A 27,261-nucleotide genomic window follows, 5' to 3' on the forward strand; every position below is an offset into this window, starting at 1 on the left:
TACTCTTCCACGCTGGCCACACATCTTGGAAGCTGTGGGTTCATCTACATTTTACACTAATTATTGACGAACTGCAGTGTGCCCTGATGTACCGCTGGATTTGACAGAGGCAGGAAGGATTGAAGAAAGTTGCCCCATTGTTTCAACTCTTGCACCGGGAGAATTAACCGGTGACCTATGGATTGCAAGTCCAGTGTGCTGACCATTACACCACTAGAATAAAACAAATAATAAAATCACCATTGTCACTAATCACAAATGTCATTCATCACCAATGTATGTAGTTTCTGGATTTAAAGTAAAAAAAAAGCCTCAGCGGTTTCTTGCAAAGTTGAGCATAAGTGGTAATCAAATTGAATGAGTAGATTGTGTGCCAAGATAGGACTCCTTATTAATCAGACTCAAAAATCTCAAAAGCTAATCGGTAATTTATTTTGTCAGTCCAAAGCCAGTGGTGACAGTTCCAGATTTGTATGTTGAGGGCCAGTGATTTCAAAGGATGACCACTTTTTACTTCCTACAAACTCGGATAGGATTATTATTTGAGCTGAATACCGACGGAGATATGTCCTTACAATTTTCCAATTTCGAGTGAAACGCTCCAACGTGAGTGACACATGCTTCATGAAAAACCACGGAGACAAATATAGCACGAAGAAAGTTAATTACCGTCACATGATTGAACAAAACGTTGAAGATGTATCGTATATATATGACACAATAGAGGAATGCACAGTCAGCTGCTAGCAAGATTCCATCCCATCCGAAAATGCACTTCAGCACAGTGCTGGGATAAACACAGTGTGAGCAATGCGTTACCGTAATTGTATTACTGAAGGTCAGTCGTAAACTCATTATGGATATGCGGGTTATGGCCGGCAATTACATTACCGTGATGTTTTAGTCAATTATACTACAATTTTATGGTCGGTTTGAACATCAACAACAACTAAGTTTAAAAATGCTGTCACACCTCGCCCACGAGAACACAAATAACAAACAACTCGACACATTTGTCAATAACGCCGCGGCCTTGAAAGGTAAAGCATTCAAAAGGTGACTTTTGAAACAATGCCCCTTCTTCACGGCACACAGAGAGGCAAAATAGAGAATGTGAATACTAAGAGTTGGAGACTCCAGTCTACACCATGGAGCCTGATGAGAATAATGTTATAAGAACATGTTTTGCGATGAATAGTTGTTTTTAATCCGTGCGTGAATAGCTGCCGTGTATGTTTTTGGAGTGCGCAGTGAAATTAGTTTCCTTCAAATCCTGCCAACTGCTGGCGTGGACCTACGCCGTAAGGTATCGGTCACAGCGACGGCCACATCTCGTGAATACTCAAAGCGAATATGATTTCTCTTCACTCGAAACGAACACTTTGGATAGCAAGATGCAACCCAAGTCTGCGTATACAAAAAAAAATATCTAAGATATTTCTAAACTTAGATCGTGGACAGTGCGGGGGAGGGCCTGAGACGTGGAACTAAAACCACAGGAAGTGTTGAGCCGTGCTGGGCCATCCTCAGAATGCACCAGCATTGGCTTAGGTCTAAACTCCATTTAAAGTGGAAACGTCGCGTTAGATAAGCTGAATTGGGCCAGTCGCAACAAAAACAACCTATCCCTTTGTGAATGGAGGTCAAGGTTTCCATCTTGAACTTCCCAGTTCCTATGAAGGCTCTATCATCTCGATACGGTCCTGAAGCCACCTGAGATCTTAGGGACCAAGGTCCTCGAGTATGAAGATTCTTGAGATATGATTATAGCCATGTTAGACACATACACGTTCTCTAGTTTAGACTCGAGCGAGAGTGGCGATGGACGACAAGGCGAGAAAGTAAAAGCAGTTTCAGAGAAGCAAGAAGATAAACCACATTCGGGTCCATCTTTTTGAAACACCCTGTATTGTGATGTCATGTTTCGAAGGAGAAAATTGCGTCCAACAGCGGGGGTCTAATATACGTTAGAGGGATAGATTCATACAACGTCTGTCAAGGATGCGCATGTCCACACGCGGGGTGAAATAAAAATATTATTAACTTTGGGGAAAACAGATTGGTATATAATTACAATTCCCTCTCTTGGCTTTAAACCAACCCAATCTGTTTGTGAACCGATGCCAAATGAGAGCTCTACATCATTGCACAGCCTCTATTGCATGCGCCCTCATGGTACGGCGGGCACGCATTACACGAGGCGACAGAGCAATGCTGATCGCTCTCAACGGGGCAACGGGGCTTCCGCACTCTTGTATATAAAAAAAAAATCTTTATATTTTATTTAATTTTTTCCAGGCTACAGTCTACATTTATGATTATTTATTTATTCTTTAAAAATTCATATTTTCCCATTTTTATTTACTTTCTTTTCATTATTATTTTTCTATCTACGTGACTTTACCGAAATAATATAAAAATCAATGTTTCATTGGGGCTGTTTGTTCGTACGGCCCCCGCAAGCTCTTGCTGCAGTCTCCCGCAGCACTACCCCCCCCCCCATCCCCCCCCTCCCCGTTGTCTCGTTTAGACAAACACCGACCAAGGCCACCTGCCGAGACCACCGGCCCAGGCCACCGGCCCAGGCCACCGGCCCAAGTGACGGCGACCAAGTGGGCCATGCGCTGCTGCTGCCGCAGAGCCACGCTGATGGGTCCGTCATCTTAGCACCGCCGAGCGGCAAACGCCTGCACGGAGGGGTGAGCGACTCGATAGACGATATGAACGAAAACAAACTGTTTGTGTTTTTTTTCAAATCCTTTATATTAAGTTCGCTTGCTTGCGTGCGTGCTTGCTTGCTTGCTTGCTTACGACCGTGCAAATCTTTCGGTCGTTTTTTAACCCACTTCCCGTGACCCAATCGAGCTGACATTTTGCACACAGACTCGTTGTGCGAGACAATTAATGTTCGTGAAATTTTTTTCCTAAATTTTACACTGTTTAGGGAAAACAAATTAAATATTGTATTACCAATGACTTAATACTGGCAGACAATCATCTGACCCATAGGTGGCAGCCATCTCAAGCCAGAGGACGAGAGGACTCTAGCCGCCACGCATATAAAGGATTTAGAGTGAAAAACTTTGTTTTTACGGGTTATACTTATTACCAGGTAAGGCCGACTGAGCTACCGTATATAGTTATTTTTCGGAAGCGACCTGGCTATCACAAACGGTAGTTCATCGAAGTGGCTTATCGCGTGGACGTTTAGAGTCGTCAAATAATACTCCGAACGCACGTTTCTAAATGGGGAGGGGAAAACTGGAGGGCCCGGGGAAAAATCCACAAGGCCATGGGGGAGCACATGCACGACCTCCTGTATACGAGGCAAGGTAGTTAACATCTCGCCATCGCGGCGTCCAAGCTGTCTCTCGAACACTCTCTCTCCCAGTCTTCACTGCGAAAAATTGGGAAGATTGTTTTCTTTTGTTCCTGTTTATACTTTTATCGATGACATGTATTGCAATTGAGAGACACTCATACATGATTGTAATTTTTTTCTGCATATCTACGTGATCTATGTTTCTGTATGAAACCATCAGTTTATGAAATCTTCAGTCTCTGTACATATTCGCCGTTCTTTAACAACTGAAGTTCCGTGGGTGTCTGCTAGTTATTATTATAAAGAGGGGGGGGGGGCGGCGAGGTGGTGCAGAGTTCGCGGTGATCCAGGTGGTCCAAAAGCCCCCACCGGTGGCTGTGTGTGCGGCAGGGAGAAGGACTTTGGCTGTCTTCGTATGAGGCGGCCGCGTGGCAAATGAAATTGCTCGCCATCGCAGCTTCACCACGGAGAGCCTGGCGCACGGCGCGATGCCATTTGGAGCGTTCCCTTGAACGAAAACGACGGTTCACCACGTCACGCGCTTTCAGATGCGCTTCTGCGGCCGTCTGGAATGCTCTTCCTTGCGATATTGGGAAGCCACTGGGAGCTGTGCGCTGTTAAATCGTCTAGGTTGAAAAGCTAATTTCTTTCGAACTGCTTTTTGCGTTTAGTTTGTTGTCTTCGCACCCCCCCCCCCCCCCCACGTCTCCGATACGCAGGGTTAGCTACGTACGGTGCGAAAAAAGTTCAACATACACTATATAACACTTTTAAACTGTAAACTTTTTTTTATTTTACCAGGTAAGGCCCATTTAGTTATGTTGCTCTTTTGCAGAAGCGACCTGGCCACAAATGACAGCTCAACGAAGTGGCTCATGACGTGGACATTTATAGCAGCCAACCACTCTTAACGCGTGTTGATAAATGTGGAGGGAAAAACCCGGGAGAAGGGGCATGCAAACTCCGAAAGTACTGCAGGCGTCAGGGTCGGGATCGGGATCGAAGCCACGACCTCCTGTGTACCCGGCGAGGTGGTTAAAATCGCGCGCACTCTCCACGCTGCCACCCCCGACACGCCCGTGTGTTGACCCGAGACCTGTCCTCGCTTGCGAGACCCGCGACCTCCCGCGCCTTCAACGACTCACCCCAGGTGACGTCATCGTGAAAGCCTCCACCGCCTCCGCCCAGGGCTCGTGAAATTAAAACGCACCTCCTGCTCAGGGCTTCTTGGTGATTAGCGCCTCGCCCCGTCGCCCCCACTGATGTCCTCTCTTCTCCCCCCTCCCTCTCCCTCCACCCCCAAAGGTGGTGTGCAGCAAGGCCGTAGCCATGGAGTCAACTTTGGGGGGGGGGCAAATCTTTCAGGGGGTCTGGAGGTCCCCCCCACCCAGAAAAAATATATTAAAAAAATCACTAACCCATAGGATGGACTTTTTATTAATTTTTTCCAATAATGTCTAATAGTGTATTGTATTACATTGCTCTGTTTTTGTTCTTTTTTACCTTTTCTTGTTTTATTGTATGTAATGGCAGATATTAGGGATTAATAAAGTACAACCATAACCACAATCATATAAACAGAAATATATTTTATAGCAATATATTGGGGGGGGGGGGGGCCTTGGTGTGCAGATACTACTGACTTTTGTATGTAGGGTGCGTAGGCACCCTACCTGCAAAATATTTTTTTGGGAGGGGGAGTGACATTTTTGGGGGGGGTTCGACAATTATTGGAAACCTGTTTAACACGTAGGAGGCTTTCGCGACCAATACCATCCATGTTTAGATCGCGTAAATATATAAATGTGTCGTTAAAACCCATCACCACTCGAGACAGCCAACTAGAAAGGGTTGTCACGTAAATAAAACGTGGCCAATTCGTCACTAGTACAGCACACCCGGTGTGTTGGAGAGCCAAGCCACAACATTTACAAACTGAGTAAGACGTTTCGCCAGTAATTACAACTAGCTTCATCAGGCGATACTTTTCTTCAAACCCGAAAACTGGAGAAACTCCGAATTAAGCTGACGAAACTGTTGTCTTCACTGGCGTTCCTCACAAGATGCAGAGATTCTAAGAGCGCAGAAGGGTGGTCAACACATCTACACATCTATATAAGGAACGAAACAGTAAGATTTCTCCAGAAATCTGGCTGTCGCCTGATGAAGCTCGTTGTAATTACTGGCGAAACGTCGTACTCAGATGGTAAATGTTGTGGCTTGGCTCTCCAACATACCGGTGTGCTGTACTAGTGACGAATTGGCACGTTCTGTTTACGTGACAACCCTTACTAGTTGGCTGTGTCGGGTGGTGGCGGGTTTTAACGACACATTTATATATTTATACGCGATCTAACCCAAAAAACTCTATTTTGGATTTTGGAAACCTGTTGGATCAACTTTTTACCCCCACATTTGTGGAGGTCCCACTTTCTGTAACTTTTTGATTCAGGCCTTCCGAAAGGCTCTTACCATTTAGTTGATAGATAAACGTAACGCCGGGCTTTAATGAATAGATTTAAACACAGCTCAGTCACGCAAGCACGAGGTCAAGTGAAGTGAGAAGGTTGAGGTATGGTCAAAACAATCAGTTGCATTCATGGCCAATGGACACTTACCATTACAATCTATTCCAATTATAAGACGAACGGCCTGTTGAAGATGGGCACATGGCATTATCCACATGTATGTACAGTGTGTTGAACCTTCGCACCGTTCGCAGCCAACCGCGCTAATCGGAGGTGCAAGGGAAGGACAACAAACTAAACACAAAAAAGCAGTTCGAAATAAATTTATTTTAAATCTAGATTAAAATGTACATAGCTCCAGTGGCTTCCTAATATCTGAAGGAAGAGCTTTCCAGACGGCCAACAAAAACACATCTGTAGAAGCCGATTTCAGTTTGGCTGAAAAAGCTCCCAGCACGTGCAGCAAAACGTCGGACATCGTGCCCAAGTAGCCGCGGCACATTGTAACCGCGAAAACCTACGCAGATCGTGTCCAACCACAATTAGTTTCAGTCCCCCTGTTACAATCACATATCTCCTTCAAGAATTACGCCACACAAGATAGCATAACGTGTAAATTTTATTCACAGTATATAAGACATACGGTTTACAATATTGAAAACACAAAACTGGGTTTGTTTAAATTTTGTAAAACTTTTTTTAGAGATTCTATCTTTTTTTCTTTTCCACCTACTTTGGTTCACTTGGGTCGAGTGTCACATCTGAATGTACCATAAAATGCCGTAGGTTTTCAAAATACCGTATTTACATTTACACCGAAATGCTCTTATATACAGTCCACCATGTAGCCGTCCCCGTTAAATAGTACCATGGCGTAACCGAACTATGAACCCCCCTCCCCCCTCCTTTAACAAAATAACGATTACACTATTTACATATATGAGGTGCAAAGACGTTGGTTTACCACGTCTCAAACGATGACCTAAAGATATTCATGCAAACTTGTATCTGTACTAGGGCATGCAAAGATGCATCTCACCCACCTCTAAAGACCTAAAACCTCCGTTATTAACCTTCCATTTAAGGGATAAAATAACAAAACAAGTAACACTGAAGCATTACTCCAAACACCTTAACACTATTATTAAGTACCGTGTCTGTGTGTGTGTCCCTCAATTCAATTTGAAGACCTTTAATAAGATGTAACGGTAAAACATCATCCCAACGCGTTGGTCCTCTACAGATAAGAAACCGCTGCCATCAAATAAAACACATTCCAATATTTGTTTAACTTTTCTATGTACAAAGACAAAGATTCCCCCATATAGCCTTAACAGACTGTTGGGGCAAGTGCTGTTAGCGAGCACCTATGAAGGCCGGCACGGCACACGAGGGGGTGGGTGGCCAACACCACGCCCGGCCGCCTTTGTCTCCCCAGTAGCGATATTTACACACCGCACCAGGTACTCATTTGAGCTCGAGTCGACCTAGGGGAGGTCCAGGACCGGTTCAGATAATCGTCACTGGTGTTGGCCGCGAGAGGGAATCGAACTCGGGTCACTGGGTTCTTAGTGCAGCGCGCTAACCGCTGCACCACCGCTCCCCTTCTGTACGTACACCATCCTCAATACCTCCGCTACAATGATGATGGTAATGATAGCCAATGTAACAACAGTAAGCCAGGACGCTGAGAAGCAGATTAGTACAAGCTTCAGCGCATCCCGCGTCCAAGATACGAAACAAAAAAACAATCGCGATAAACCTCACTCGCCCCTTATGTCTTTCTTAAATCCGGAAACCAGCAAGGTAATACTTTCAATGCGAAACAAGTCAAGAGCTACCCCTGCCCTTTGACATGGGGCCTCAACACGTGTGCATATCCTGCAGAGAATGGTGTCATTGGGAAAGTGGCGAGCGCCACATTTTTTTTAATCGCTCAAAGGTAACGGGGTAATTCAACTCACAAGTGCAAAAATTCAGTGGCCGGTTGCGCGCGCAAACTTTCCTGCGCACTTCGAAGCAAAAATAAAGCAGAGCTCCCAGCCTCTTTGTTTCAACGTTTGCACACACACACACACACCTCCCCTGTGATCCTTTTTCAGCCAATCGTTGTCACGTTACGGGGAAACTGAGATTTGATCGAGTACATTCCGATCGAGCGCTGCGATTTGTCTAAAAAAAACCCATGCGGTCACCAACTCATGGGATTGGCCGCTTGCCATTAGTTTGCTTTGATGCCCCATCCAATACTTAGAAATCAATGTGTTTAACACGGGAAAATAGGTGTGGTAATTGTCCCTTATTAAAACATCTGTTACACATTTATTTATGACCACACTCTAAAGTTACACCTATTTTTATCACGCAATTTATGGCAGACTGCCAATAAAAAACTAAAATGAGACATTTTTTATTATTAAATACAATTGTTGACATTTTCCATATAAACCCAAACTTTATAACAGTCAGGAGTGGTAATAATTTGTATGCGTGTACATGTATAATAACAAATTACTTAATTATTCAAAAACATATTCGACCAATATATTAATTTTGTCCCAAATATTGCTAATTCTTTTTGGCAAAGACACGGTTTTGCTGACATTTCTCGATCGCGAGCGTGAAACTAGCAACTCCCCTTAGTACGGATGCAAATTTCTGCAATGTTTGCATGTTTAGAGGTGAGGATGATGGGGGAATCTGGGGTTTCTTGTTCTTTCTCATTCGGCGAGTGGCACGATCGCATCTAAAATAAGTTGTTTTTCAATCTGTGGCAAGGCAGGCAATATTTTTACTTTGAACGAGCTCACTTTTGCAATTTTGTGGCAATTCTGAACTTTTAAGAGACACACAAAGTTTTTTTTTGTTACACGATGTATTTCTGTGCAACTTATTTATTCTCTTGAATGGACAGAAATATCCATAGTCACGCAGACTGAGTGGCGGCTCTGCTCACAGTTGGAAAGTCAAGAGTTCAATTCCCCGATCAGGATCGATTCAGCCAATTATTATCCCTCCTTCCTGGGTCGATAAAATAAGTATGACTTCGTGTGAGAAGTCAACGGTAGTGTTATGATCGAAATAGGATGGCCCAGCTCTGACAATGTGGACATTTCCCTAACCGGTTTAGGGTTGCCAAGAGAAATTAGTCCAGAGAAAATGTGTTCTAAATTTGAAGTTTTCGTGACTGCAAGAGTTCATACTCTTTGGTTTTTTCGGTAAAGTCACGTCGGTAAAAAATAAAAATAAATAAAAATAAAATAAAAAATAAATGTATTTTAATTTTATTTTTTATCTACGTGATTTTACCGAAAAAACCAAAGAGTATAGAAAATGTGTTGTTTGAGCAAGGAGGCACTTTGTTTTTCATTATGGAGGGAGGGTTCCCATCTCTAAGCTACAAAAAGCCAGGACATATGAGACGAAGGGAGAACTACTTGTAAATGCATTGTTTTAAACAGTGTGTCGTTAATATTGTGATGCCAAAATGACAATAACAGGGACTTTTCTTTTACACAGGACGACTGATTCCCCAGGACAGATACTACCTCAAAAAAGGAACGTTCCTGGGAAACTTAGGGTAGGTGGTAACACTAAATGGGACGTAGAGTTAAAATTAAACTTTATTTTATTTTACGAAGTAAAGCCCACTTAACTATATAGCTCTTTTTCAGAAGCGGCCTGTTCACATATGATAGCTCAACAAAGTGGCTTATCACGTGGAAATGCATAGCAGCCAAATACTCTAAACGCGTGTTTCTAAATGTGGGGGGAGAAACCGGAGGACCCGGAGAAAAATCCAGGCAACCACAGGCAGAAAGACATGCAAACTCCAAATATACAGCAGGCGTCAGGGTCGGCATCGAACCCACGACCTCCTGTATACCAGGCGAGGTAATTAACATCTCGCCACCGTGGCGCTGCGGTTAACTAATTGTATACCAGCTAGGAGGCGTATATTGCTATACATAAAAACCACACGCAGTTACCTGACCTGAATATTTTGCAGCAGTGCATTCTCTGGGCACAGGGCTGCATCACAGGCAACCCAGCGGATCGTGATCAATATTCGTCAAAACAGAGGAGAGTTTGAGGAGAGGGGGGGGGGTAAAAAAACCATGCCAGCATTTACAATCGGAGTGGAAGGGTTTGGTCTCAGATTCGATCCCAGCCTGATGGGAGCGAGGGAGGCTACGTTTTTAATATGACGAGTCAGCTGTCAAATTTCTCTTTTTCTGTTGTTGCTGTTGCTCCCTACCTTGCCATGCCAACGCAAAAAATCAGATCGATAGCGATACGTTGCGGCAATGTAGCTCGCAAGATTAAAAACCGCTTAACCCTTCCCAACCCGGTGAATCGAAAACAAACAGCGCAACTCCCGAAGAGATGCCTCTCCGCTTATACGTAAGTCACTATCGATAGACTAGTGTGAAAACGATCATCATCCAAGTCCATGTGTCAATACAGAGCAAGGGAAATAAACACTTGCACTCACACACACATAGAGCAATGCATTGCACTGTAAACCCATCAGTTGATAAGTGACATTGAACATTTAAAATAGACTAAGGTACCTCTGTAATTGGGAAAACATACCTCGCAGATAAAGGCAACTTAAAGCCATCTCGTTGAATCGATTGGTTAATACTCAACTTGCAAAATGAAACTCATCAATAACTAATAGTTGGCTTTATATAACAGCAGTAAGGGAGTAAAGAAATTGCGTTTAAGTATACAGTATACATGAAATAGGAGAAATACCAAACTACTGTCGTACTGATTCATATACTGTAGTTCAACTGCCAGTGCTTTCACCCTCGAATGCAGTAACTCAAACTCTCATTCTCAAGATCTATTTCGGTCGTTCCACGCTGCACATGCCACATGATTGCTAAACAGACCCACGTAGAGCGAGGGTGCTTATTCATGAGCATGTACCTCTCTATATCAGCTAGGAGACAAACAAAGAAAAATATCCCCCATATAGACATTGCAGACTGTTGGGGCAAGTGCTTTTAGCGAGCACCTATCAAGGCCGGCACGACTCATGCAGGGGGTGGTGGTGTGGCCATGACCACACCTGGCTGCATTTGTCTCCCCAGAGCTGATGCTTAGTGCACCAGGTACTTATTTAAGGCTCAGTCGACCTATGGGGAGGCCCAGGACCGGTTTAGAATTTGGTCACGAGAATTTTCGCGTGAATCGAACTCAAGGCGACCGGGTTTGTAGCGGCGAGCACTAATCGCTGCGCCACCACTCCGTATGGCACACATACACGCTTGAGATGTCAAAGTTGATCAGAATGAGCTCTCGACATGTCTCGCATAACACAAAGACAAAAGTCCCCCTTATAACCTTCACAGATTGTTGGGGAAAGTGCTGTTAATGAGCACCTATGAAGGCCGGCACGGCACACGAGGGGGTGGGTGGCCAACACCACGCCCGGCCGCCTTTGTCTCCCCAGTGGCGATGTTTGACACACCACACCAGGTACTCATTTGAGGCTGAGTCGACCTAGGGGAGGCCCAGGGCCGGTGCAGGTAATCGTCACTGGTGTTTGGCCGTGAGCGGGAAACACACCCACGCACACACACACAGAGGGTGTCTTAATTTATCAACGCTACGTGGGACGTGTTTGGAAATCATCAGGTATGTGCCGTTTGGAACCACTGAACGTTCAAATCTGTAAATTATGAGAAAAGCCACCATCATAACAGAAAACCTGTGTTGACCAGAAGAATAAGTTTAAAATAATACGCAGAAATGTGTACAAAAAGAGTAACCAGCCATAATTGTGCATGATGCCAAAACCATGAACAACAGTTATTGAATAATGAATGTGAATTTTAATGAAGGTAAACTGGTAGTAGAATTGGAAAGACGCACTGTAGTGGGCCAGGAAAAGTTTGAGAGATAACCCTGCCCTAACCTATGAGAAGAACAGGTGCGAAGACATTATTGGATTCCCAAACTTACTCGGATCATCAGCCACCTCACGCCTGCAAAATCTGTGTGGCTCTACGTGCCAAAAAATAGATAAGATTTAAAAAAAACCCATCCACACACAACGCCGGTAATTAAGCTGAGCTTTAATTAGCAAAATTTGTGGCTGCACAACTTGCCTCCGCCCGCGTGTGTGCTGTACGGAGGGCCAAATGCATCGGACGGGGAAGGAAGCGAGTGGAGCACCATCAATCATTCCACTCGCTTTATTGGCCGCGTCCTTACAGGGTGCACCAGGGGAAAGCGCAGGCACTTGCTTGTTTTGCTAATCAAAAGTGGAAGCCAAGATTCATGGCCTTCGCGAAGTTACGCTAGTTGTGCCAGACTGTTTAAGGGAGTTGGAACAGTCGTACTATATGGGGCACCACCAGCGACATTTAAATCCCAGGGGAAATCCAATTGGGGCTCAACCAAAATGACATCAACTTGAACAAGACATTGCACTCTACTTTCTGGTTGAATTGCCAAATCCCATTTCCAACCCAGAGAGGTCATGCTAATTTAGCTCAATGCATCCGGTACTGACTGATCGATGGGCCCTTGAGCCGCGTTTTGAATTTTCCATGGAGATATCGCATCCTCAAGACTGTGCGATCTAAACACACTCCGACCTCTGTTTAACAGAATGAATCTGCACACGTTTTCATTGAGATACGATGTATAATCTCAATGTCTCCTGTATTGATCACCACGCCAGTATTATTATTATTATCGTGTCGTGCGTTATTCATGCAATCGCTGCATTTTGTGCAATGTCATATTTTTACATTTAGAATGACGGAGAGGCAGTCAAAAGGAAACGCCAGACAGGGCACCTGAACACTGCAGAGATGGAGCCGTGAAAGTACCCCGTGTGTGGGAGACAAATGGACCGTTACATTGCGAGATATAATTATGGTTCGGGCAGGATGCCATCTAGCAGTGGCTAGAACAAGGCTTTTCACCTTAACACGTTATACTCCGCTGTGCATTTACATAGAATAACATCCTGCACCACTATACACACAGTAAATGTTAGCGAATGAGCTGAGGTCAGAGTGAGTGTGTGTATACAGTCCACGTGTATACACATGCCCACGGGTGGTCGAAAAGTGTTTTTTGCAACACGAAACTAAAGGTCTTGCCAAACCAACATTAATCTTGTATTGACACCCTATTTTTACGTTTTATTTTACCCTTATTCAACTGAAAAGAAATAAACGAGTTCACAACGGGAAATATTCACACCAGCCTTTGCTCTATTGGATAATTGAACCGCGAGGTTGAACCGCGAGGTTCAATTATAATAATGCGCCTGAGTTATTTATCATTACACTTCCTCCCGTCCTGTCTTCCAAAACTTTTCGACCGCCCCTCGCGTCTATCCGTGCACACGCACAGACACACACACACGCACAGACACGCACACGCACAGACACGCACAGACACACACACGCACGCACAGACACACACACGCACAGACACACACACGCACAGACACACACGCACGCACAGACACACACACGCACAGACACACACGCACGCACAGACACACACGCACAGACACACACGCACGCACAAACACACACACGCACAGACACACACACACGCACAGACACACACACGCACAGACACACGCTCGCACAGACACACGCACGCACAGACACACGCACAGACACACACACACGCACAGACACACACACGCACAGACACACACACACGCACAGACACACACACACACGCACAAACACACACACGCACAGACACACACACGCACAGACACACACGCACGCACAGACACACACGCACAGACACACACACGCACAGACACACACACGCACAGACACACACACGCACAGACACACACACGCACAGACACACACACACAGACACACACACACGGACGATTGCTCCACTGACCGTGCACGAGCAATGGGAGAGAACGGCTGACTCGCTTACTGGTTGAGCCAGTCCAGCCTGTCACGGGGTGCAAAGCCACCACGGAACCAACGATCCAACAACGTGGGCTCGTCTTTTCCAGTCGGAATTTTCACAAGAGCAATGATTAATGCCCCCACCCCCCAACCCACGGCCTTGCCGTAAAGTTTTGCCACATTGTGATCGGCACAAAATATGACCAGCAACACGGAGATGTTGTATATGCCCCCGTCAGTGTCGCGAAGTAAGAAATGGGAAAACTCTACAACTGGTGTCACTCAACGGCGGTGGCGACGCCATCGCACGCTGCTTCCTTTCAAAATGAATTACTCCCGTGGCAATCGACGAATTGCCATGTTCATGGGCCGTGATGCGATTAAAGAATCTATTGTTTTATATTGCCTCGTTCATTTTGCCTTCATTTAGCCGCGTGTGTCCTATTTTTGTTCGGCCCCATTCACTAAAATGTACGTTGTTTCCTACGCGGTGTATACATTGGAGACACAAGTGCCAGACTGTTGGCAATTTTGGCCTTAATAGGTGCTCGCAAACCAGCACTTTCCCCCACAGCTATAGAAGGTCTCTTTTGTAGGTGGAGCACTGTGTATTTAAATCAACACGTGTCTACTAAATGTTCAAACTCGCTTCACTAAGCAAACAATCAAGCACATTACAGATGGCACGCTTCACTGTAATTTGTCTTTAAACTGAGTCACAAATTGATCGTTGGTGTCATCCCTCAAGGGCCAGAGCAGAGTCCCTATTTTTTTTTCTCTTTCAACAGTCAGCCAATCGGTGGACATTTTGCAATCAACGCTTGTTAACGAATTTACAAGTGAGAGATATGTTGAACGCGTAAATGCAGGCTGCGCCAAAGCACTATAAGCCCGGAGCGAGCTACCAAACCATGCCTGTCACGGGCACTCATTTCAAGGTTAATCATCCACCTTGAGAGACCCATCATTGGCAACTGGAGCCAAATTAAATGAGAATGATATTTTGAGTGGATCCATGGCAGGAGAGGGCAATAATAATGGGGGAAGTTTATGGCTGTTTTGGACACCAATCATGTGGATTTTGCAGGCACCCACTGTACCGTGGCTTGCAGTTAGAGCACGCCGATCGGCCAGCACTCTCGCAATATTCCAGAAAAGGTCAGCGGCCCACGGGAGGCTGCCGATGAATTACAATTCTTTGACAAAAAAAAAAAACCGCTCCTCGCTTCACCCGTTCCCTTGTCCATCATCCGAGCCGCAGAATCAATCAGGGCAACATTTCTGTGGGGTACAATTTTCCCTGCTGGTCGTTTCCGCAAAAAAAAAATTAACACGCCGCATGCGACGCGAAGCACGCACGCACGTGTGTTTTGTAATATTTAACACGGATATTTTTTTTTTGTCCTGAATGGCTTGCAGTTAATTCAACAGGGCCACCTCGCCGCTAACCCCAGACACAGCGATTGTAGCGTCCACAGGCGGCTGCGCAATATGTGAGCAACAGGGCATCGCACGGGGGGGTATTTGTTATCAATGCCTAAGCAGCAATGTCCCTTTGTGATGCGGTCCTCCAAAAAATAATAAACTCTCTCGCGGTGGCGTTCAAGTGGCCGATATTGGGCCCGTGCCGTTTACCAATGAGCACAAAAAGCGTGAAAACAAGTGGACGAGGAGCTCTTAAAACACAAGGGGGTTTCTTTTGAGCGTGAAGGAAACAATGACTCAGTATGGACACTTGGGATGCCACTCAACAATGTACAAAACACTTAGAACGCTTGCATTATGCACATAAGCTTTAGTTTCTCTTTGTCAATCAAGACAATACTCAGCCTCCACTTGAGGATTATTTTAAATGGTTTTGGTTACTTGGCCACGATTAGAAAGGACTAGACCAAACCAGTGTAAAATGACGAATCTAGTCCAAAAGCCTTAACTAGGCTTTCAACAAACTACACTACGTGCTCTTCTCATGCATGCACCAACCAACGTTTCCGTCGATAGACTACCGGTATTCCGTTTCCCTCAGTGCCTATCTTAAACGTGACCTTTCGTGCTTTGCTACAAAGTCCTGAAACCTCACTTGAGCCTCGGTCTCTCACGGGCGAGCAAGACGACGCCCCCTCGGGTGCCCGCACAGCTCTCCTCGCAACGTACCGTTTCAACGTTCAACCATCCCGCTCTCGGCTACAAAAGTGGGGGAGCGAGGGGCAAGAGAGGGGAGGATGCGTAAAGGGGACACGGGGGCCGGCCGGGCGCTACCCGTCCTCCTTGCGGAGGAGCATGCCTCAACAGCGATTGCAGCACAAAGCAGAAATAGCATCTAGCGGGGGAAAGGGATAAGGGAATTTTAAAAGGAAAAAAAAAAATGACGAAGAGCAAAAACAAAAAAGCCCCCGACGGCTCCGCAGCTCGCCGGGGTCTTCGCCTGGACCAGGAGAAGAGAGAGAGAGAGAGAGGAAAAAGCCAGCGGGCGTCTCGCGTCCACCCGCTAGGTGTTTTTCTCGCGGAGCTGGGGCAAGGTGAGGGTTTCCGGAGCGGAGCTTTTCCGGGGACGGTCACGAGGCAGGCCGAGGAAGTCGGGAGCGTCGAGCGTGAGCGGAGTGGTGGGGGCGCTGGAGGGGCCGCCCCCCCGCCCGCTGCTGGAAGAGCCGGCGCTCGCGTCGCAGATGGAGATGGCCGGGGGCACGATGCCGATCTTCCGGTTGGTGGCCGCCTGGGTGGTCCTCTCGTACTCCCGCACGTCCTCCATGCTCATATCTGCACGGGGGGCAACGCGTGAGAACGGCGCGTTAGCGACAGCCCGGAAGCGGTGGGGGCGGGGGGGCTGTGGTTTAAAGGTGAAGGTTGGGGATGGGGTTTGCGGCTTCCACGACGCGGCCAATGTTAAACAAACGTAAAATAAACGTTCAACTCCAAACAGGTTCCGCTTTGAAGAAAAACCGCAACTGCTGCTAAATGTGGTACGGACTATTTTTCTATCTTTGCTATAAGAATTTAGAAAGGGGGGTGGGGGTGTGGGGGGTTAATCCCCCTCCAGCACCCCCCCCCCCCCCGAGGATGATTGGTGCACAGGCTGTGCATATATCTCGGCGATGAGCGACCTCAGGTTCACTCAGGCAGCAATCCTCCCACACTTGGGATGAATCAAAACTGTAAAGCAAATCACATGCGCGCTAGCTGTAAAACATGTACGTGTACGATTGTTTTATTTTCATACGTATTTAACCTTCATTAATTTAAAACAGCCAAAGGTACTCCATGCCAGAGTGAGTACGAGGCTTTGCCAATCTCCTATGGCAGTCAAAAGTCAGCGGTGGAAATTCCACATTCCCATTGACGAGGCCGAGTGCGGTCTATAGGATGACGACTAGTGACTGCCCACGAAGTGGCGTTCGTTGCTTTCGGTCCGGGAGAGGTGATGACCTGGGTCTAAAATCAACCGTATTGATTGATGGGAAATGCCTTCGTGTGTCTACTGCCGTGCCGTTAGAGGCTTACTGCATTGCATGGGGAGGCAATCGCAAAGAAAACAACGAGGCTTGTTGTGGTTCGGAGGAACTGAAAGCTCAATGAGCCACTCTTTCATCTCAATGGATGCGAAAGCACATTCCTGCGGAGGGAGCTAGTAGGAACGTTGGGTTGCTCGGTCAATGGCCAGGGTCAACGGCAGCGTGGTGTATTCCGCAAATATGGCCGACTGTGAGGGCGTACACAAGCCTTCCTGAGTAGGTTAAACGTTGAGTTTTATAAGGGCACCACGGGGTGACCAGCCCCTCCCCACCCAGCCCCACCTCCCACCCAGCCCCACCCTCCCCACCCTGCCCCTCCCCACCCAGCCCCTCCCCACCCTCCCAACCCAGCCCCTCCCCACCCTCCCCTCTCCACCCAGCCCCACCCCTCCCATTCTTGGATGCACGACGGACAGGCGGACACAATAATCCCCTGTGGGCTGGTGGAACCAGGTGGTTCCTACCAGTAACAATATCCTACGACGGTGCTGCGAAGTGCAGTGACGTAGGGAGAATGCGTTTGGGAATGAGGCGGCAACTTGAGAGTGGCACTTGTTAACTCGGTGACATGAGATTGGTCACAGCACGATCTGATCAGAGCTAACGATCTTAACCAAAATGACCAGCTTCACAATGCTGAAGCGCGCTAGGAAGCTATAGGATCGGTCGTGTGACACGCGAGCTAAGATTGTACACATGGGCCAAACACCCTGACGCACGCGCAAGATGCGTGAATCGCACCGCTATAAATAAACAGAACTGAATAAATCAAAGCCCGCTATCGCTTCGACACCTACATAGAATAAATAACGTGGCGGTGACGCGGCCCGGCAGCAACGCGTTCGTCGCTTGTTGCCAAGGTTGGCGGTTCGGATTCAGTGGCCGCCCCGATTAATACTGCGGGCGGAATAGGCATAATAACACTGCCACGCACCATCTGCTCCGCAGTGGACGTGAAAGATCCCCCGATGTCATTCGCAAGAGGCAGCCACGGTTTTCTGGCGTCAGGGGTCCAACTTTTGTCAAATTTGAAAGTGACATAAAACTTTCGTGACTGCAGGAATTCCTATTCTTGGTTCTTTCGGTAAACTCACGTAGATAGGGAGGGGAGGGAGGGAGGGGAGGGAGGAGAGGGGAGGGGCAGGATGGAGGGAGGCAGGGAGGGAGGGGAGGTGAGGGGAGGGAGAGAATTCCAAACGACTGGAGCCGTGACAGAGAACTGACATTCTGCCCTGTGTGCTTCGAGAGACGGGCATTGACCAGGAGGAGGAGAGAGGCCAGCTTGAGAAGCAGCGGTGGTTGTGCTTGTGCCCCACTTGCCGAAGCGTTCCTGACGAAAGGTAACACTAATAATGATGCTCGTTTATTGGCGTGTTCCAACCGAATGTTGACTCGACGTTGCTCTATCTCCGTCGCTCATCCCAATGTGATTGCTCTCAAGAGAAAAGTCACGGAGGAACCCCGGAGGTTGGCGTGTCCTTCGGATGACGAGGGCCAAGGTTTGGACGGCAAGCCACGGACTTCACACACACATTTCACCAGTGGCGGCTCCTGCAAAATCTCTCAGGGGGGGCAAATGTCTGGATGATTGATAAGGATAAGGTCCACCCATGCAATGGATAAATTAACAGCTTAAGCATGTAAAGGCAACTTCACTTCTTTAATATTAATGAAAATAAAGTGACTCTTACAATACATCTTGTTTGTTTCTATACTCACTATTAAAACAAACCACTCAAGTTTATTTTATTAAAGATTCCACTAGGTGGCGATAAATTATATTGTTGGATGAAACGTGCTTACGTATGATGACGTAAGCACGTATGATGACGTAAGCACGTTAGGGCGAGCCCTCCCAGAAGCCATAGAGAATGCATTGGAGCGCCCGCCGTTCGAAAAAAACATCTTTCAATGTAAGTCTATGGGGCCACTCGGGGCGATTCTCAGCCGGAGTGAAATCGCCCAAAAAACGTGACATGACGCTGATTTGACTATATACAGAGGCACAGTGACGGCTAGCGTGACTCTGTGGTTCAATTACATTGGTGGTGCGTCGCCCAATCGCCCTAATGAAGAAACCGCCCCTGCATTTCACACACACACACATCTCACACGGCTTCGTGAAGTTATCCCGGCGGTGCCGTCCGGCTCTCAGATCGCGTTTTCAGGTTGCACTGCGTCGTGTTTTTTTGTTTGTTAACGCCGATGTGTTGAACAACAACAACAACAACGGGCAGAAGCGACGTGCAATCGCAACGGGGAGAACAAACTTTGACTGGCGTTGTCACCTTGCCTCAACGGCTGAAGTTACCTTTTGCGCGAATTCATCACCCGCCCATTGTTGGATTCCACGATGACCGATCTCGTCATTGTTTATTCACCAGTTCGTGTGTTGTTATACCTGCTCGTGAAACGAATGGCCACGCAGCAATTTCACGCTCAATTTGCAAACGACGCAAACCATTAATGCGATGTTTACTTTTGAATTTACTTTGTGTATAGAGGGATGGCAGTGACAGTGAGGCCTGGACCCAGCAACCTGAGAATGTAGTTAATCCAATTTCTAGTCGTGTTCATTGAACATATCAATTCGTTTGGAGCTGCAGCGCTCAACCCACGGTTGGAACACTGCGAGTCTATATTCCGGTCGGTATTTGACTAAGCCCATCATCCCACTCAGGCGGATGAAATGGAAACCGCTTCGTGGAGGTTAAAAGTGGATGCCCTGTATCGATCATAATTATCTAACCCAGCGTTCTTCGCACATTTTCAGACGGGAGGCCACTTTCGCCGATAAGACATCGTCAGTGTGCGAGGGTGGCCACATCCGCCTGCCAGGGGTGTCGTCTATTGTCGGGGGGTCCCCACGTCAGGAGCCGCACTAAAGGCCACCAGGGACCGCCAGTGACCCCGAGGGCCTTGCCGTGAAGAACACCGCTCTGACCCTTCCCTTGACAATGCAGAAGACCCCGCCGCTTGCTCAGGGGCTGTGAACATCGCTCTATTTGTGGAGGAATCTAACAATTCCACTCCCAACCACGACCGCGACAATTGGCAGGCATAACTGTGCAGCCAATGGCATAGCATTATACTTTGTAAACAGTCTCCCGCGATGAAAATGCAATTCGCCCGGTTAGCAATGTTCTGTGAGAAGATTACAGTATTTACCTTTCACTAATTAAAGCAGACATCAGAGATGTCTCCAATAATGTGTGTACACAAGAGGAATCCCGCCGGGTACTGATCTCACAGCCACATTTGAATATTTACTCTGCTTGTCGTTTTCCAATTTGCCGCTCTGTCCTTTGTGAATGCTTCCCGAGACGAAATACATCCCCATATGCTACGGCGCTTCTTTGGGATAAAACCGCTGGAAGCCAAAAGTTGCTGCATAGACACCGAGAAGAGTCCCGCGCCTCCGATGAGCATGATTGACTACGTATGGTACGAGGTAAGTTCAACATGCATACATACAATCAAGAATATATGTTTGCATGCAGTGTTCACTTTACACCCGCAGCCACTAGAGGCCATACTATTCACTGCAATGTCAAAACAACAACAATTCATTCCGTGAAATGACTTGCGACAATTCATAGAATAGCCCAAGGGTGGTCGTGGCAGTGAGGGTGGGTAGTCGGGATAGTTGCACTCAAAATATTGTAATGACAAATGCAGTTGTCTGTGCACACTTATGACCAAGATTTAAGGCATGCGCATATGCAATTGGAAGTGTGTGTGTTGTCCCTTATTAAACTAATTGAAAGCTCAAAAAGAAAATAAATGTACATGTAATTTGCAAATGGAGATGCATCCAGTTATTAGTTTTCTACAATTTGGTCACGGTCAAAATGTCAGGCCTGAGCTGTAACAATTGCACACTGCATTCTAATATTCCAATCTCACCAGAGGATATTAATTTATCACTTATAATTTCAATGACATGTTGAGGTTGACACCCATATATACGTTATATTTATTTTTCAAAAAGACTCTCCACACGTTCGAACTATATAGTAGAAGTGGCAACAGATATAATGTGCAAGGAAGAACAATATTCAATGATGGTAAATGGCTTCCACTGCTGATTGACGCTACTGCTAAGTTGCACTTAACACCGAAGAGTTCAGTGAGCTTGGCGAAAGAAGACGATAACAAGGCTGACGCGGGTTCTTTTGAGAGATAACTCTCCTCCAGGGTTTCTGCTCAATCCAATAATACCACTCGCGACAAGTCACAACAGAGATCTGTAAACGTCGAAGTTTGGAGTCGGGATGGAACGTTGCCAACTGGGAATTTGTTACGCACGCACGCACGTGGTTACTACAGTACTGTCTTTCAACAACAACAACAACAACAAAAAGAGACAGGGTTGATTTATCTCTGATGTTTTCTCGGGTTGTACCCACGTGTTGTATTTGTCTGCTATAAATTTCCGCGTGATAAGCCACTTCGTTGAGCTATCATTTGTGGTCAGGTCGCTTCTGAAAAAAAGCTATACAGCTCAGTGGGCCTTACCTGGTAAAATGCAAATAGATTATCGTTGTCTGGCACAATAACCCACCTTTCGCTCCGCTGATTCGGTTTCTGATGGAGCTATCGTCACGCAGAGACACACATCAAACATCGTAGCCAACAACACGATGGTACAATCTGCGAGACACACTAGGAGACCTCGAACACTCGTAATGGTTCGCGTGGTTTCTGTAACTGCCACAACAGCGGTTTTCCCTGTATCTCAAATATTGGTCCATTTCACAATCTTCACCTTCAAATCCTCCTCGTGCTTCGCTTCTTAACAAGCAGGCGAGGCACAATGATAGGGAGAACATCTATTTTGCTTTTCTTTTTACCAGCAGTGAGCCACTTCAAAAGTCAGAAAAAAACACATGTAACTAATTGTATGTATGCATATCTACGGGACCTTTTTGCCAGTATCAACAATTATGAAAAATAAGAATAGGTTTTACCCTATCTGGCAATGAAAAAAGGTGTTAAGATGTTCAAAACAACACATCCTTTTGCAAGGCATCAAGTCTGCATTAACCACACATATGTGTGTTAAAACATGCCAAACAAACATGCTATGATCATTTCTGCATTGCTTTTGAAACCACAGACAGCAGCTTTCAGTGTTAGACCAGAGAACGCCAAAAGGCAAACAGTATAAAGACAAAGCAAGCATTGGAACACTTATGGCTCGGATCAAGCAGTTATATCTATGGGACTTTTTTGCCAGTGTTGTCAGAAAGGGTAAAACCTATTCTTATTTTTCATCATGTAGAATTTATGTATATTGAACCTATATTCCTGCTTCTTTCAGTAAAGTCACGTAGAAGGGAAACAATAAAATAATCTATATATATAAAATCGTGCATGTCTGTCTGTCTGTGTATGTGTGTGTGGATTTCGGACCATACGCACTTTCATTGGACGGCGGTTGCCCCTGGCAACAGCTAACGACGCCTTCGCCGCTTTCATTGGACGGCGGTTGCCCCTGGCAACGAGTAGCAACTTTTCTCCGCGGGGTGGACGCCATTTTTAATAGCGCGGGGGGGGGGGGGGAGGGGGACCGGCACCCGTACCCAGCGTTCGCCGGGTGGGAAAATCAGGCAAGGCGGGAGGCTCTGCACGGTGCTAGGCCTCGACACCCAACACGCCACTCTGAGGTAAATTCATACAAATTTCACGTCCTCTACAGAGTGGCGAGGGAGGCAGAGTGGCGAGGGAGGGACTCAGCCTCAAAACGAGTAACTGGTGTGGCGTATTAACATCGCCACTGGGGAGACAAAGGCGGCCGGGCGTGGTGGATACAAGTCCCAGGCAAAGCCGGGTCATGACTATGTGTGTATGTGTTTATGTGTATGTCTGTGTGTCTGTATGTATGTGTGTATGTATGTGTCTGTATGTGTTTGTGTGTATGTATGTGTGTGTCTGTATGTATATGTGTGTGTATTGTGTATGTGTTTGTGTGTATGTATGTGTGTGTTTGTATGTATGTGTATGTCTGTGTGTATGCATGTGTGTGTATGTGTTTGTGTGTATGTGCGTGTATGTATGTGTGTGAATGTATGTGTCTGCAGCAAGCGCGTGTATGTGTACCTATGGACGCGCGCGCGTGTGTTGTGTAGGGGGAGCGGTAGTGTAGCGGTTAGCGCGCTGCGCTATGAACCTGGCGACCCGGGTTCGATTCCCGCTCACGGCTAACACCAGTGACGATTATCTGAACCGGTCCTGGGCCTCCCCTAGGTCGACTCAGCCTTAAATGAGTACCTGGTGCGGTGTGTAAACATCGCCACTAGGGAGACAAAGGCGGTCGGGCGTGGTGCTGGCCACCCACCCCCTCGTGTACCGTTCCGGCCTTCATAGGTGCTCGCTAACAGCACTTGCCCCTACAGTCTGTTCAGGCTATACGGGGGATCTTTGTCTTTGTCTTTTGTGTCTGTGTGTGTGTGTCTGTGTGTGTGTCTGTGTGTGTGCGTGTGTGGTGTGTAGGGGGAACGGTAGTGTAGTGCTTAGCGTGCTGCCTGTGTGTGTCTGTGTGTGTGTCTGTGTGTGTGCGTGTGTGGTGTGTGGGGAGCGGTAGTGTAGTGGTTAGCGTGCTGTCTGTGTGTCTGTGTGTTTGTCTGTGTCTGTCTGTGTGTTTCTGCGTGTGTCTGTGTGTGTGTCTGTGCGTCTGTGTGTGTGAGGAGCGGTGGGTGTAGTGGTTAACGCTACGCTGCGCTACCAACCCGGCGAACCGAGTTCGATTCCCGCTCATGGCCACCACCGGTCAAGATTATTTGAACCTCCCATAGGTCGACTCAGCCTCAAACGAGTAACTGGTGTGGCGTATTAACATCGCCACTGGGGAGACAAAGGCGGCCGGCCGTGGTGGATACAAGTCCCGGGCGAAGCCGGGTAGTACAGCTAGTTAAAATATAAAACAATAAATGTTCTTACTGTGGTTTTCACACCTGGTGATGATTGCTTGTGTTGCAATCGAAACGTCGTGAGAATTTTTTTTATTTTATTGTTTCCCTTCTACGTGACTTTACCGAAAGAACCAAGAATATGAATCCCTGCTGTCACGAAAGCTTTATATATTGAACTTATTTCGGACCGTACAGAGACAACCCTGCTAATCGGAGGTGCCGGGAAAGGACAACAGAAATTACATCTCACTCCGCTGAAATAAACTCCCCAATGTGAGAACAAGGAGGTGCACGTGCAAGACGTGTAATGACACCTGCCCTTACAAAATGGCAAGAAGTGTGTTCCCAGTGTTGGTGTTTCTCTGCCGTTAGAAGGGTATGTGGGAGACTATACATCTCCTAAGCATGTGGATGAAAAAAGGTTGGGTCTATTTTTCTTTCATTCTGCCACACATTAAAACTCATTACATTCCCCGGTAACTTGTAGAATTGTGCAGCATACACAACCGGAGTGTTTGTGTACGTGTTTGCTTTCTGGGACTTAATCCCAACAGTTCATCGCTAGTCCCAAACGTAAACTCAATACAAGTCCCTTCGTTGTATATTTACTGCAATAAAAATTCTATACTCGATAAGCCTCAGAGTCCTTTTTTTTAACCAAATGCCAAATTCAAGTGTGAGTAATAATCTGATGGCCCAAGTCTTTTACAAATAAGTAAACAAGGTGATGAAATATCCATCATGTAAAGTAATTATTACCCCCCCATCACATCGTAAATCACAGCATGCCCACTGCAAATGCCACCTTATTTGTACAAACAAGGAGACAGCAGGGACGATTTGCTAAATTGCACAAACATTGACAGAGCACCCATTGAGTGAGTCAAAGTTTTCTCCAACCTGCATTTCAGCAATAACACGAAGCAATAACACGAAAATCTCAACTTTTGACATATAAAATGCTGTTCCCACTTAAAATTCAATTTTCTTTACAGAATACTGAACTGTCATTAGACTAAACTTTGCATCAAATGTCACATCCTTTCAGTTTGTGTGGTGAGATGCTGGCATTTTGAAATAAGCATTATAGTCGATTCTGTCCATCCAAGTCATGTACGTTTAACATGTGGGCTTTCACGACCAACATTATTCACAATCGAGGCTTTTTTGGTTCTATCGAGTAAATATAAATGTGTCGTTAAACCCGCCACCACAAGACACAGCCATTTAGCCAGGTTTGTCACGTAAACAAAACGTGACAATTAGTTACTAGTCCAGCACACCGCTTGTGTGTTTAAGAGTAAACCCACAACATTTACAATTCGAGTACGACGTTCCGCTGCTAATTACAACCAGCCTCGTCAGGCGACGGCCAGGATTGTGGATAAATCCTACTCCTCTGTTGGTCTCTATCGTGAGTGATGTATGTGTGGATATAAAAAAAAACACACCAAGAAAACCAAGTCACATCCAAGCGGGATTTGCCACCTGTCAAACGTGCGGAATATAACGTTGCATCGGATCGACAGGCACGGGCGGCTTTACAAAGAATGACAGCGAAAAGGATCAACGACCTCCTAAACCGTGACCCCTAACCTTTTTAGACACTCCTGCTCAGACCGCCCCAGAACAACGTCAAGGGACGAACCAAATCCACATCCCCGTGCTCTGGCAGCAGGGTGACAAGCAGGGCCCAGGGCTGACGGCCTATTGCGACTGCGATCCTGAACGTCGCTGTGACCGGGTTTTTTTTTTTTTACGCCACCGACTACATTATAGACTGCCAGTGTAGAGGATTACCGCGAGGACCGGACGAGGGGCGAGCGCGGGAAGGGGGACGGAAAAGTAGGAGCCCTGAAGAAGGGGGACCGGAAGAGGAGAGGAGGAGAGAGAGGAGAGCGAGAGAGAGAGTGAGCGAGAGGTGGGGGTTTACATAAAGCAAAGTTATATTTGTTTTAAATTACGAAATGATGAACGAAGCAATGTGCCGACTACACCGAGCATCTTCTTGTTTCCACTGATCGTAAAAATAAAAAAGGAGAAAGAGGAGAGAGCACTTGTCGAAAAAGAAACATTACCATAGAAAACAGGGGGAACATAGACATAGAGAAGGGAGAGAGGGGGTACAGAGAGAGGGAAGGGGTAAGAAGGAGGAGAGCAGAGCGTAAAATCTTTCGTGAAATCTTTCATTTAAAAAAAGGGGGGGGGCACATAAAGCAAAGCATTGAAAAAAACTAAAATAAAAACCTAAATGATGAATGAAGCAAAGTGCCGACTACACCGAGCATCTTCTTGTTTCCTCTGATCGTAAAAAAAAGAGAGGAGAGAAAGTTGGAGAAAGACGTCCCATAGGGAGCGGGGAAAAGGGGGGCTGTAGCGGAGACATGCGGGGTAGCTTGGAGAGAGAGAGGGAGTGAGGAGGGAGAATGGGACGTGTGGGGGTAGCGAGTGCCCGTGACGAGAGGAAGTGTGGAGACAGAGAGAAGGAATAAACGGCGGGCAGCCCTGAACAGAATCTGATCTCCGTGTGATCCTTGATACGCGGGGACGAAGTCCTGCTCTACACCAGCACGCTCACCGAGGTTAAGAACCAGGCTACAGTCTACATTATAGACTGGCAGTACACTCACCCAGCTTAATAACCAGGCTACAGTCTACGTTATAGACTGGCAGTACACTCACCCAGCTTAATAACCAGGCTACAGTATAGATTATAGACTGGCAGTACACTCAAACAGCTTAATAACCAGGCTACAGTCTACGTTACAGACTGGTAGTACGCTCACCCAGCTTAATAACCAGGCTACAGTCTACGTTAGTGTTTTTTTGTTTTTTATTATTTGTATTTTATTTTTATTATTTCTATTCACTTTATTTATTATTATTATTATTTTTCTATCTACGTGACTTCATCGAAAAAAACAAAGAATATGAATTCCTGCAGTCACGAACGTTTTAATCCAAAATTTAAAAACGTTACTTTTGATATCACTGTGACATGCGATTCAAGTTCATATTATACTCCTAAATGAAAAAGGATATTTCGATTTAAAGCTTTCGTGACTGCAGGGATTCATCTTCTTGGTTCTTTCGGTAAAGTCACGTAGAAGGGAAGTAATAAAATAATACAAA

The 27,261-nt window shown here is 46.3% G+C and overlaps 1 protein-coding gene across 1 annotated transcript in view; it reads right to left on the reverse strand.

The window, feature by feature from the left end:
* Window positions 1-6,393: 6,393 nt before the first annotated feature.
* LOC133347817 (cytoplasmic phosphatidylinositol transfer protein 1-like) overlaps window positions 6,394-27,261 on the reverse strand; it is a 103,549-nt gene continuing 82,681 nt past the window's right edge. Inside the window, exon 9 of the mRNA XM_061560459.1 lies at window positions 6,394-16,463. Coding sequence (XP_061416443.1) covers window positions 16,195-16,463 — 269 coding nt within the window. The 3' untranslated portion in view covers window positions 6,394-16,194. The remainder of the gene's footprint in view (window positions 16,464-27,261) is intronic.

Source organism: Lethenteron reissneri, chromosome 3 (genome assembly GCF_015708825.2).
Source record: "Lethenteron reissneri isolate LAM-NWPU_2019-01 chromosome 3, ASM1570882v1, whole genome shotgun sequence".
NCBI classification, from domain to species: Eukaryota; Metazoa; Chordata; class Hyperoartia; order Petromyzontiformes; family Petromyzontidae; genus Lethenteron; species Lethenteron reissneri.